Here is a 13,606-nt window from a genome sequence, read left to right on the forward strand (position 1 = left end):
GTATGTATGTTTTCACCTCGTATACGTAACCCGGGTTATTTTTATTTTTGGGATCGATTGAGGCAGCGGTCTGTTGCCTATACCCTGTGCAATGAAAGGGATGTGTAAGAAGAATGAGTTGCGTTATGTTGCATTATTGCTAAATAAATGATAGCTTCTTCTTTTGCTTTCAATGCGATACCAAAGATTTTGCCGAGTATGCCAAATTCCTTGTTTCCATGCGTTATTCAATCCAGCTTGACAACCATGCTTGTCCCTGATGGTGGTGCCTGCACGCTTGGAAATATATAAATTGGTACATTTGTGCCCATGTGATTTGTGAGGTGTGTGGTTCATATATTTTGCCCACAGGTACGGTACCATCATCGTTTTTTGTTGTAATATATTCACATAACTTCGGATTTGAACTTCATGTCCAGGTCGAGTTTGAACCACATTTTTACTTTTATCACTTCCCATAATCATTTGTGTGGATATCGCCTGATCTATTAAAAGTCTGGAACCAAAGGGCCTATGTGAAGGATACTCTGGGATCCCATCCGTCCACTTGGCGGCTTGGCATCCCCCCTGTCAGAAAGATGGCATGCGTTGCAAGGAAGCATTCTTTGCAATGGACCAGCATGAGCTGTGTATGGTCATATCAAATGAATACATACGAAGACACGAGACACAATACAGGTCTGTTCGACAAGACAAACACAGCCACTGAGCTTGGGAGAAGTGCCATCAATTCCCGAGGCAATGTGGGTACCAGCGAAGTTACAACAATGGCGCTGCCTTTCTCACTGCACTCAATGGTGCATTTCCTTCGGGGGAATTTCCTCCTCCCCATGGATACCAGTCGATGGAGAATGTCCATGCTCTAACCTTTAAATGCTGAGTGTCAAGCGAGCAAGCAGCACATACCATTTTAAGTCTTTGGTATGACTCAACTGGGGTTTGAAACCCCGATCTCCCAGACATGGAGCGAACACTCTTACCATTACATCACCGAGTCTGGGAGTTTCCCAGGGTGAGGGGGAGGGGAAAGGAACGGAGGAATAGTAGGGGAGGTGTGGCAAATATATATTGTGCCGTAGCTAATAATTATCAACCCCCTCCCCCCCAACCCACCTCGTCTGCAGCAGGGGTCAGTTAACCACTTGCACTGTGGAACGTGTACAGAGGGGAAAATTGAAGGCCGTATTTCCGCCCCTCAAAGGGGGATGTTTTTTTTGTGCCCATGTCCTGACCCTGTGTACAACCAACATGGATGGAATTTATCTTATTTTGCTCTTACAGGAACAAACAGCACAGATAAATGCTATAAAAGGTGTTGTTAGTGGCTGAACATAGATACACTTACTCTATTACTGTTATTACTTAGATTACTGTTAAGAAAATGTTTTGTTTTTATAATTTTATAAAGGTAACCTTTTTAACATGTCGGGTTGTTAAAATTTCAAATTACTCGTAAAGTTCATCTTTATACATCTGGTGGTGTCGCTAAAGTTTCTGATTTTAAAGCCCAAAAGAAAACCCAAAGTGGATATTTTAAATAATAACTAAGGCCTTCAACTTGTTTAAGAATGAGTGTGTATTTATCTCTATTGTGAAAACATCACATGTTGGGAACTGCTGTTTAAACATTGTATCTTCTTTCATTGTTGTTATTATCTATATATTAATCCTGAAGGACCAATTTTGTGCTCCTCCTAGCGGTTGCGTCACGTTTTTCTCGGTACTGTGACCTGGACTGAAAGAAACTTCGTACCTGTAACAGTGCATCGCACATAGTGGCAATAGTCAACTTTCAACTCTGAAGCAGAATAAACACTTTTTGTTTTACATTCGTTTACATAGCGACGTGTGACGTCACCGCTGAGAGGCGTAAGGACGTCATGACATCATCGGTCATTCGCTGACATCATTACGTCTGTCGTCGACAGACCGTTACCGCTGAGAGGTGTAATTCCACTCCTCGAAAATAGCGTTTGCAATGTAAAACCCTCTTCTACACATGCTGACTACCTCAGAATGTGAATTTGACACAAAAAAGTAACAAGAAACATTGTATCTTCTATATATTAATACTGAAGGACCAATTTTGTGCTCCTAGCGGTCGCGTCACTTTTTCTCGGTACTGTGACCTGGACTGAAAGAAACTTCGTACCTGTAAGAGTGCATCGCACATAGTGGCAATAGTCAACCTTCAACTCTGAAGCAGAATAAACACTTTTCGTGGAGTGAAGAGGCAGGGGCGGGGGCGGGGGATGAAGAGACGGGGGCAGGGAGTGAAGAGGCGGGGGGCAAGGTAAGCAAATCTTTGGGGGGGGGTAAGCAAATTGAAAGCGGGAGACGGGGGGAATGGGACGGGGGATGAGTGGGCGGGGGCTGGGGTGAATTAGGCAGGGTTGAGTGTGAGGGGGTGGACAGGGGGCGGGGGCAAGTGGGCCGGGGAATCAAGAGACGGGGAGGCGGGGAGTGAAGAGGTGGGGCGGGGCCGGGCTAATTACATTTTTGGGCGGGGGTAAGCAAATTGAAGGCGGGGGGTGGGAGGCGGCGGGGGAATGGGGCAGGGGCGTGGGATGAGTAGGCGGGGGCAGGCACGCCCTGTCCAGTCCATGTCACTTGAGTGTGGGTGAGCTGGTGAGGGTGGTTGAATGAACGGAATCCGTCTGTGACGTGGTTTCGGCTAGTTATTATTATTTTTACTTAATAACTGCAGTGACTTTACAGCAACTTGCAGAAAACATTGTACACTAAGACTATTACTATTCTCCTTCATTGTTATTGATGACAGGGTGACCTTATTTGTACTCGATCACAAAACTATGGTTAGGGTTCACTGTTTTCTTTGGAGAGCATCACAATGGCTGTCCTTTTTTGACAGGTGACCACCATGCCAGAATACCTGCACGCTCGTTTTGGTGGATGCAGGCTGCGACTCTACATAGCCACGATGTATCTTTTCATTTATATCTTCACCAAGATCTCGGTACGGCGCACCATTCAGGCGGTGCACTAATTGTGGCATTTTCGTCGTGTTTTCATGTTGGGTTTCCTTGAGGCCTACCTTTCTTCCCGTTTGTATGCGCGATCGTGTTTATTGTATTTTCTCCTTTTTACAATCCGTTTTTATTTTCTCCACTTCCCCCATCCTCCTCCTATCCCTCTCAACTATACCCTACGTTTCATGTCTTTAAAAAAAAAAGCAAAAAAATACCTTTTTTACCTCACGTTGTACCCCACGTGACCGCGTGACTTCCTGTACCAACTTTTCTTCCTCCTCCTTCTGTCGATCTACCATCTACTACTTTTACCAACCCACATTCACCAGACGCCACGATTTTTTTTCTTCAACCTTTCCTTCACCTAATCTTCATCTTTAAAAAAAAATAAAAATGTATATATATTTTGTAACCTCTCACGTTACACCTTCTGTAACCACGTTTCTCGACCCCCTCTTCTTCCTGTAACTTTCGTCGAACCACCAGCCTCCTTCAGCGTTTGCCGATCCAAATTCACCAACAATACACAATTTTTCTTCAACCTTTCCTTTTCCTCATCTTATGCAATCTTAATCAAAAAAAAAAAAGGTCTCTTAAAATGTTACAACTTCCTCTTTCACACACGTGGTTCCCGGTATTGCATCATTTTTCACTACTCGTCTTCTTCAAAAGACTGTTTTCAATTTGACCTTTCCTTCATCCCATGAATAAAATGTCCCACTGTTACGTTTCTTTTCTCCATTCTCTTAATTCTCCTTCATTGCATCCCTCATGTATTGTCTTTTAACGCATCTCTGGCTTAAAATGTTTAAAATCCCAGTTTGTAATGCATGTGCGTGTTCCATCAATCGTCCTTTTTTTCCCATTTTTAGTGCCAATTCACCCCACCTCCTTAAATCTCCCTCCTCCGAACCCCTCACCTGTTATCCCCTCTCTTTACACCTCCCATCTTGCCCCTCATCCTACCTCCGCTCTTGGCACCTCTTCCCTGTCTTCTGTTTTAGTATCAGCTCCTCCTCCGTTGTCCCAAAGTGTGTGGTGTTCTAACATCTGTGAGCTCCATTCTAACCTAACAGATAACTCATTCTCTCAATCAGTACACTCCTCGTCACCACAAACATGCTTTTTCCTTCCTCTCGGCACACCTCCCCCTCTTCCCAACCCCTCAAGTATTGTACCTCCACCTGCCTGCTCCATCCTTCACCGTACCACTGCCAAGTCTCATCCTTCCCCTCTCCCCACCTCTCCCATTGCCCTCCTGTACCTTGGTCGTGCATGCTCTCATCATCTCCCCTCCCTCTCAAAGCGTCCCTCTCAATCCTCGCTCGCAAAGCAACCTTCACACTCTTCCCCCTCCCAGCTTCCCTCCCACCCTTCTCCATCAACTCACCCTTCTCCCTCAACTCTCCCCCTCACCCATCTCCCTCAACTCTCCCCCTCACCCTTCTCCCTCAACTCACCCTTCTCCCTCCAATCTTCCCCTCACTCCCCCTTCCCAAAGTTGCCCCCCTTACATCCACAAAGCTGCCTCCTTCCCCCACCCTCTCTCTTCCACCTCATCACTCCACCTCCTCCAATCTTCAACTGCCCTCTGCCCCCTCTCTTATTACTCCCCACTACACATCAACACATCACCACCGAGCCTTTTCTCCTCCTCATCTGGTCCTCTCCCCAAGCTGTTCTGCAATCCCAAACACTTTCAACAACTCTCCTCATGTCGTCGCCCCCCCTCCTCCCTCGTCCTAGCATCCCACTCCCCTCCCCTCCCCGCACCCAAAACCTCCTCCCTCCCTCTTCCTTAATAGTGTGGACCTCAAAATCCAGGGCCTTCCCTCAACCCTGATAGATCTTTCCATTCAGTTTGCCACTGACAAACCAGACATAATCTGCTTAACATAAATTTTCCTCCTTCAAGACATCTCTGACTCCCGAGTATCTCTCCCTGGTTACTCCCTCCTCCGGTAGGATAGACCTGAACCTCGTCCTGGTGGTGGAGTTACTCTCTTCATCAAAGACTCTATTCCTCACTCACCATGCACTGTCCTCTCTCCCCCACACCCCCAGGAATACCTCTGGCTACAGCTTCCCCTCCACTCCCACTTCATGTTTATATGTGTGTTGTACCATCCACCAAACGGTGATGACTCCATTTACATCTCGTTCTTCAAAAACGTGCACCAACTTCTATCCTCTCATCCCAACTCTCTCTTCCTCATATGTGGTGACTTCAACTGTCGTCATGCCAGTTGGCTGTGTGTGGGTACCTCTCATACCTGCCGTGGAACTTCAGCGAAAGACTTCCGCGATTCATTGGGACTGACGCAATCTGTCAACTTCCCATCCTGGATCTCAACCATTGGTGCTCCATCTCTTCCAGATATGCTTTCGACCAATTTCCCTGAAAATATATGTTGTTTTTCCTCCGCTCCAATCGGTTCATCTGACAACATGCTTGTCAAAGTAGACATCTCTCTGGCTATTATTAGAGAACCACCTCAGTGCCGTCAAAGCTGGCATTTCACTCAGACCAACTGGCAGGGACTTCAAGCAGCCATCAAACTTCTATACTGATCTCCATCTCTACTTCCTCTGACATAAACTCGTCCTGGGAATTCTTTCAAAGAAACTTGCTCTCTCTCAAGCACAGATTTATCCTGTCTCGTCCTCAGTTGTCAAACCCTTCCTCCTGCCCATGGTACACCGAAGCTTGTGGCAAGGCAGTTGTCCTGAAACAACTTGCCTTCACCTCATGGAAGGCTAATCATCCTGAAGGCAATCTCAGTTCTTTCCACAAAACTCTTAACAAGTCTATCCTCAGGAGAGCCAAAAAAACGACATCTTTCTCATCTCAAGTCTGAACTCTCAAACCTGTCTCCCTCCTCCAAATCCTGGTGGCATCAAGTTTAGTCTGTTTCTGGTGTATGTTCCCCCTCCATCCCCTCTCTTACCTCAAATGGCCACACAGCTGACACTGCACGTGCAAAGGCTGAATGCCTAAACTCCGTGTTTGCTTCTAAATCGTGTGTCCCAAACCTATCACTTTCTGTACCCACCTTACCCAGTCGCACCCAGCTGTTCCTGGATTGTGTGTCCTTTTCTCCTGACAAGGTGGAGCATTTGCCGTCAAAGCTCGACTCAGATTCTGCAACGGGTCCAGACAGTGTCAGCCCTCATGTCCTAAAAACCTGCTCTGCTGCTCTTGCTCACCTGCTCTGCTGCTCTTGCTCACCCTCTCTCTGCTCTATTCACCCTCTCATTTGCTCAAGGTCATCTGTCATCTACTTGGAAATCAGCAAACATTACCGCTCTGCATAAAACAGATGCAAAAACAGATCCCTGCAACTATCGACCAATCAGCCTTCTCCTGTTCATCAGCGAGATTATTGAATCCATCATCGCTTCAGACATTAAATCCTTCCTCTTCTCCAATGGCTTGATTTCTGATCATCAATTTGGATTCAGACCAGGTCACTCAACCCTGGACATGCTACTTCTCCTTTACCAATAATGGATGGAGATCCTCGATGCCAGACATGAAATCAGAGCATTATCCCTGGACATGTTGCATCCCTTTGACACAGTCTGGCACCCTGCCCTGCTCACCAAATTCTCTTCCTATGGTATCCAAGGCCATCTCCACTCATGGCTCGCAGACTTCCTCTCCTGTCGCAGCCAACGTGTGGCCCTAAATGGAGTATTTCATCCCCTCTTCCTGTCTCTCAACGATCGAGTCTCATGAGTGGAGGAGGCCAATGGGCCGACCACATGCCTTGTGGTTGCAGCAGGTTGATCGGCATCTCAAGGAGATGGGGATGGGCCAGGCATCTGCCTGGGGGATGGCCAGACGGAGGCCCCTGGAGTACCGGCGGAAAGTGGACGCAGCGACGCGCTGCTCTGGCGCATGCTCCCATACCTGACCTGACCTCTTCCTGTCCAGGCTGGATTTCCTCAAGGCAGCGTTCTGGGCCCTGTTCTTTTTCTGGTTTTCATCAATGATCTCTCCGACTCTCTGGAAAATCCTCTTTATCTATTTGCTGATGACTCCACCCTCTGCCGTACCATCTGTCAACCCTCTGATCAGCAGGCAGCAGCCTTTTCACTCTGCAGATCTGGATAAAATCATAAAATCCAACACATGGAACATGTCTTTCAATCCTGACAAATCTCACACTTACTATGTCTCTCTGAAAGGACCGTCTGGACCCCCCCCCCCCATCTACTTTCTCAACAATCCTCTTGAAGAAGTCCTTTCATTAAAGCTTTTGGGTCTCACAATCTGCCATGATCTTTCCCAGGAAAGACACATTTCCAACCTGGCCTCCAAAGCCAGTTGCCGACTGGGCATCCTCTGTCGTGCAAAGTCCTTCCTTGGCACACCTGAACTCCTGACCACATACAAAGCTTTCGGCCGCAACCTGATGCAGTACTGCTCTCCCCTTTGGGCTGGTGCTCCCACCTCACCTTTTCGGCTTCACGCTGTTGAAACCAAGGCATTTTGGATAATTGGTATCTGTCGCGATGAGGCTGAGTCTTTGGGTCTCTCACTCTCACCGCAGGCAGGTCGGTGGTCTTTCAGTCTTCTACTGTCTCCTCTCCGGCTACACCTCCCCCCCCCTGCTCTGTCCGAGATATTTCCCGCCCATATTTCCGCAGGGCGCTCAAGGTCCTCCAGCAAACCCCTTCAGGGTAAAACTTTCAAAATCAAGAATCACTGCTCACCTTCACTCTTTCATTCCTATTTTTCCCCACCTTTGGAACAAACTCCCACACTCATCAATCCCACTTTTCCAGGTCTTCAAAACAGCTGTTCACCATCATCTCTTATCTTCCCCCATCCAAAACCACAATCATTTATACCCCCTCGAATCCACCCCAAACCCACCTACTTCAAATTCCCTGCTTTCCTTAGGCCGAGGTCACATTTGCTCTACGGCGAGGATACGGCGGCCATACGCCCTCTGAATTGACAGAAACGTGCAGCGGCTGCAGAGAAACTGAGGTGGCCTCAGGGAGGCCCTACGCCGTTTGGCTATATTTTACAGGCCGTAGGGGCGCGGTGGAATTATAGCGCGGAGTTATAACTTTTTTTCATTTCTACGTTCGCCGTAGCAATTCGACAAGCCAAGCTATGACGTAGATGTGTTCCACGTCGACCGTACGTAGGGCGTACGGTGGGCTTGTTATTCGTGCGGCTGCCGTAAGCTCTTCTCAATGAAAAATGAATTTTCCCAACCCCCCAAAAATTACGGCAGCCACACTATTTCCACGGTCGCCGTATGGTGGCCTTGCGGTCTGTGTGACTACCTGTGGGCAACGCAGGGTCGAAGCACGGTTCCCCTACGCCCGCCGTGCACCTACGTAGGCCTCCGTGGCAGTCTGCGTCGACCGTGCGCTACCGCTAGAGATCGGAGTATAGGTGTTTGCCTATACACAGTGGTGCCCCCAGAATCCCAATTTAATTCGTTCCAGGAGGGTGTTCAGATTGCAAAAATATTTTCCCAATAAGAAATAATGGAGTGAATTAATCCGTTCGTGGATCCAAAGAAAACCCACTTTCAAGACACTTCAAACTGAAATTCCCCATGTTTAAGGTAAAATAACATGAGTAAATGACCTTTGGTGGCGGTGTATTGTAGGTAAACTGGTACAATCACCACATCCAAAGGTCCAGACAGGCTCGAGCTCCGGCCTGGGTTCCGATCGCTCGCGCACTCTGCGAGAGTGCTGCCCCTAGGGCAACTCATCGAACATGATGCCCGCAGAACCACAATCACTTTCATCAAACGCATCGGGTTGACGTAATCATGGATATTCCAAATTACAACTGGTTTTGCTGTGAAATTCAATCTTTGCCCGACAGTCCGTCGCACCACGTGATCGGATTTCTTTTTTTGTTATTAATTAAAACACAAGATGATTAAAAAAAACAAACATCACAAATGAAGGTGAAAACACAAACGAAGGCCTAAGTCACATTTGGCTCGGCGGCCGGAGGGTCTCCAAAATGTACGGGCACTAGCAATTATAAGGCGGCCGCAGTATTTCCATGGTCACACAATGTAGCAGTCACACATGTTTTTATTTTTCAGGGAGCTGCACGGCGTATTTATAAATTGTGGAGACCGAAAACGTGGGGGTGCCGTACGGTCTTTGATTTGATGTCGCACGGTGACTTTCGAGCGTTCCTGCAGCGGCCATAGAATTTTCAAGGCAGTCGCAAGGTGCCCGCAAAGCAACCACAGGGGGGACCGCAAGGCGACCGCAGGGGGACCCTAAGCCGAACGTGCGGCCAGACGGACGGTAACGAATGGGTTAATTTTTTTTTTTTTTTACCAGTTCTTTTGTTTCGGCTTGTCGAATTTCTACGGCGAACGTAGAAATGAAAAAAGTTATAACTCCGCGTTATAATTCCACGGCGACCTTACGGCCTGTAAAATATAGCCATACGGCGTAGGTCCACCCTGAGGCCGCCTCAGTTTCTCTGCGGCCACCGCACGTTTCTGTCAATTCAGAGGGCGTACGGCCGCCATATCCTCGCCGTTGAGCAAATGTGACTGAGGCCTAAAGTATCGATCGACACACGAGAGATGCTTTCACGAGGACTTCCACCGACGAACTGAATGAACAAAGCGCGAAGATGCGGCTCAAACAGGTGGGGGAGACACGTGAACAAACATGAACGCCATGTTGTGTTTGGTTTTTTAAAAATGTATTAGGTTTTTAGGGCAAAATTTTCTCAAAAATTGTTCGGATTCCAATTTGTTCAAACAATGGGGCGTTTGGATTCTGGGGGCACCACGGTATATTATAGTTGTAGTATATTCAGTTATATATACTGTTATATTTTTGTTTCAGTAAAAAAAAAGAACTGGTATCTATACCCACTCGTTACCGTCTGTCTGGCCACACGTTCGCCTTAGGGCCCCCCTGCGGTCGCCTTGCGGGCACCTTGCGTCTGCCTTGAAAATTATATGGCTGCCGTAGCGACGCCCTAAGGTCACCGTGCGACATCAAATAAAAGACCGTACGGCTCCCCACGTTTTCGGTCTCCACGATCTCTAAATACGCCGTGCAGCTACCTGAAAAATAAAAACATATGTGACTGCTACATTGTATGACCGTGGAAATACTGCGGCCGCCCTATAATTGCTTGTGGCCACAGATTTTGGAGACCCCACGGCCGCCGTGGCAAATGTGACCTCGGCCTTAATGAAAGTCCCTGTTGTGTAAGGACCTCAACTTCCCTGTGGTGTGAATCTTGTCTATCCTGTGTACCCTGCCCGTCCCTCTCCCTTCCACAGATCTCCCCATGTCTCTGTTCCACACTGTTTTTTCCTTCCCTCTCAAGCCCCTCTTTTGTCCCCTGCTCTCCTTGTTGTGTGTTTCTGTGTGTTAGCTCTCATACGAGCCTCGACAATGTATATACAAAAAAAATAAAAATTGCGTCAGTAAAACGCTGCATATACTTTTTATTTTGGAACGAGCAAATACAACCCGTTGCTTTGCTGATGGGGCTATTAAGGGTGGAAGAGATTGGTGGAGGGATGGAGGGAGGAGGGAGGGGAGAAGGGAGAGGAGGAGGGAGGGAGGAGAGAGAGTGGGGGGAGGAAGGAGGGAAAGGAGGAGGGAGGGAGGAGGGAGAGGTAGGGGAGTGAGAGGGGTAGGGGAGGGGGAGAGAGGAGGGAGGGAGAGGGAGAGTAAGGGGAGGGAGGGAGAGTGGGGGGAGGGAAAGTAGGAGGGAGGGACGGAGAAAGAGGAGGGAGAGTAGGGGAGAGATAGAGAGATAGGGGGAGAGAGAGAGATTCTGGCACATGTGATGTCCAGTTTAAGGTTCTTTTGAGAGACAGTAGACACAGAGAGGTGTGGGAGAGCTGGGGGAGAGCTGGGGGGTGGGGGGGTCACCCTTCTTGTGAACCACTGGAATTACAGTTTAGAGCTGGGTTGGGTTTTCGAACCCAGGCTTGACGACTTGGAACGAGCATGCATACCTCTTGGCTATCCTGCCGTGATGTGGCGATTCATTGCTTTGCAACAATTGTAAACATTTTTTATTCATTGTAATCATCTAATTTATTTTGCCTTCCTAACTTCGGAGATGTGCGCTGTGGTATTGCCAAGCTAGAAGGGCGCTCCAAGCAAGCACTCCAATGAAACAGTTGAAGATACTTTTGAAACTCAACGTTAAATTTGTTTTTATATATATATATATATATATATATATATATATATATATATATATATATATATATATATATATATATATATATATATATATATATATATATATATATATGGAAGTGACGGGTTGTATAATCAAAGAAGGTCATCCAAAAAGTGGAAACATTGAAATAAAATTTCACTTTTTCAGCATGTGTGGCACTGCCCAAGGGACCACATATCAACACAGTGCCAAACACAGGCGAGTAGGGCCTGAACTTTGTTCATGTCAATCAACATATACAGTGACAGTGTGAATGCTTTTACCATGTGTGGCCATGGCTTGGAAACGAACAACCAAGCATCTTGTATAGCGCTTGCCAAGTGCCTCTGCACTCCAATTAAATGGTTGATAAGGAACTGCTGAGTTGGCAAGCGATTTAGCGATCACCGATTGGTCTTATAAATACCATGCACCTGGAGTCACCAAGAATATCGAGCAATGACTGAAGTGGATAAATTAACACTTTTTTTTTTTGCAGTCGGAACTGCTGCTGAGGTCAACTAAAAGTTTAAATTTTGAAATTCAGCTCAGATTTACAGATTCTAGAGATTATGTCATGTGTGGCAATGAAGTAAAGCCATAAATGCTGGCATCTCTGGGCATTTATATGCATTGCAATGTATCCAGCAATTCGTAAGTATGATGATTCGATGATGTGAGTGCGGAAAATGGAAAAAAGAAACTTTATCGTTATGAAACCATTGCGGCCTATTCCAAGTTAAGGCATTATTGAGCAGGCTAAAAAAAAGGCAAATTGAGACCCCAGCGAGGGGACCAAAGACGACACACCTTGTTGAAAGATAATTAAGTAAGGCCGTTAATTATCTTCAAAAGCAGTGTTTACATTAACCCAAACACCAAATTTTCATTCATGCACTACCTTGGAGTTCTCTTCATATGCTTGCAAAGTTTGGGGCCATGAGGTTTCATGGTTTTGGAGTTGTGGAGGAGATGGGACTGATGGACACACACACACACACACACACACACACACACACACACACACACACACACACACACACACACATTTATGAGTATAGATTGAGTTTTAGTTTTGTACTTTGTTTGAATTTTGTAATTTTATTTCAGAAAATGGAGGATCAAAGTTTGAGGAGGGTTAGGAGAAAAAACACTAATTATACCTTGATTCATGTTGCTTCCTGCACCAGCGGTGGGTTCAGTGTTTTAGTTGTGGCAGCATTTTGGGGGGTCCATTGTCTTTAACTGTTACAAAAACACATGCACTGTTGTTGCTTGTTCTGGACTGTAATAGCAGTCTTTGAAATGAATGCGAGGGAAAAACCTTTGGAGTGTAGGCTTTATTTCACTTGATTGAAGCCGCTTCTACAAACACATCAGGGAATACATGTGCAGCAAGGAATACATGTGTAGCAAGGAGTACATGTAGAGCAAGGTATACACATGCAGTCGATCACCGCAAAATAAATCAGCAATTAGCACGGAGTCCGGTATACTCTCAATTCTTACCATTCAACGAGCACCAAGTGAACCACCGCCATAAATGACAATGCCCCGGGGACAATCCCACCGACCGCGCGGAATCTCGGTTTTATCTGTCCCGTGTGCGAGCCGCACGACATGTGATCACGCGTCACATCCTTCAATTCATCACATTCTCCCCGTCTTTAAAATGTAACTAGAGGCTCAACTAACGCACCATGATTACTTCAACGCTATAGGAGTATACATTTCAAGCAGCGCGAACTATTTAAACTACAGAAGCATACATTCCAAGCAGAGAGGATTATTTTGAGTTATAGGAGCATGGTAAGGTGCCATCGAGGGATGCCGATAATCCCCTTTACAGATCGAGTCGGCGAGGGGGTTTTATCCGTCGACCTCTCCGGGAGTAAATGGTGGTTTCACTTGAGGGAGGCTTCCGATCCTTTTGGGGAGCCTCGACTCGTGCCGGGGATGACTCCTCGATCGCTCTCGGGAGGAACGCGGCAGCTCCATCGCCACCATTCCCGGGTGGAGTTCCTGGGGGGGAAACACCTGGGGAGGGAATGTCAGAGGGAGGAGTACCAGATGGAGGAGTACCTGCAGGAGGAGTACCTGCGGGAGCCAGATGGCGAACCGACACAGTGGTCTCCCTGGCGTCAGGAAGTCTAACATGAGCATACTCTGGATTAGCATCGATGAGTTCGACCTCCTCCACCATTGGTTCATACTTGCTTTGTCGTACCGGGCGCTTCATGAACACTGTTCCGGGATAGGTGAGCCAGTTGGGCACCGATTGGCCGTCAACATAACGTCGTTGGTGAGTAAACATTCGTTCGCGAGGAGTAGCATTGGTGGACGTACAGAGCAAAGAGCGTATGGAATTCAGAGCGTCGAGTCGGGTAACCTCCCACCGCTCGGGCCCCAGTCGTCT

At 47.2% G+C, this 13,606-nt stretch overlaps 1 protein-coding gene across 6 annotated transcripts in view; it reads left to right on the forward strand.

Moving 5' to 3' along the window:
• Positions 1-13,606, forward strand: part of LOC147021127 (sodium/myo-inositol cotransporter 2-like) — a 165,066-nt gene that overhangs the window by 72,650 nt on the left and 78,810 nt on the right. For all 6 annotated transcript variants that reach the window (XR_015060716.1, XM_085890911.1, XM_085890909.1 and 3 more), the window contains one exon: positions 2,873-2,977. Coding sequence is in view for 5 of the 6 variants with exons in the window: in XM_085890911.1 (XP_085747037.1) it covers positions 2,873-2,977 (105 nt within the window). In the remaining variant the exon portion in view is untranslated. The remainder of the gene's footprint in view (positions 1-2,872; positions 2,978-13,606) is intronic.

This window comes from Eptatretus burgeri, chromosome 8 (genome assembly GCF_056783735.1).
Source record: "Eptatretus burgeri isolate ZD-2024b chromosome 8, Ebu_testis_v1, whole genome shotgun sequence".
NCBI lineage: Eukaryota > Metazoa > Chordata > Myxini > Myxiniformes > Myxinidae > Eptatretus > Eptatretus burgeri.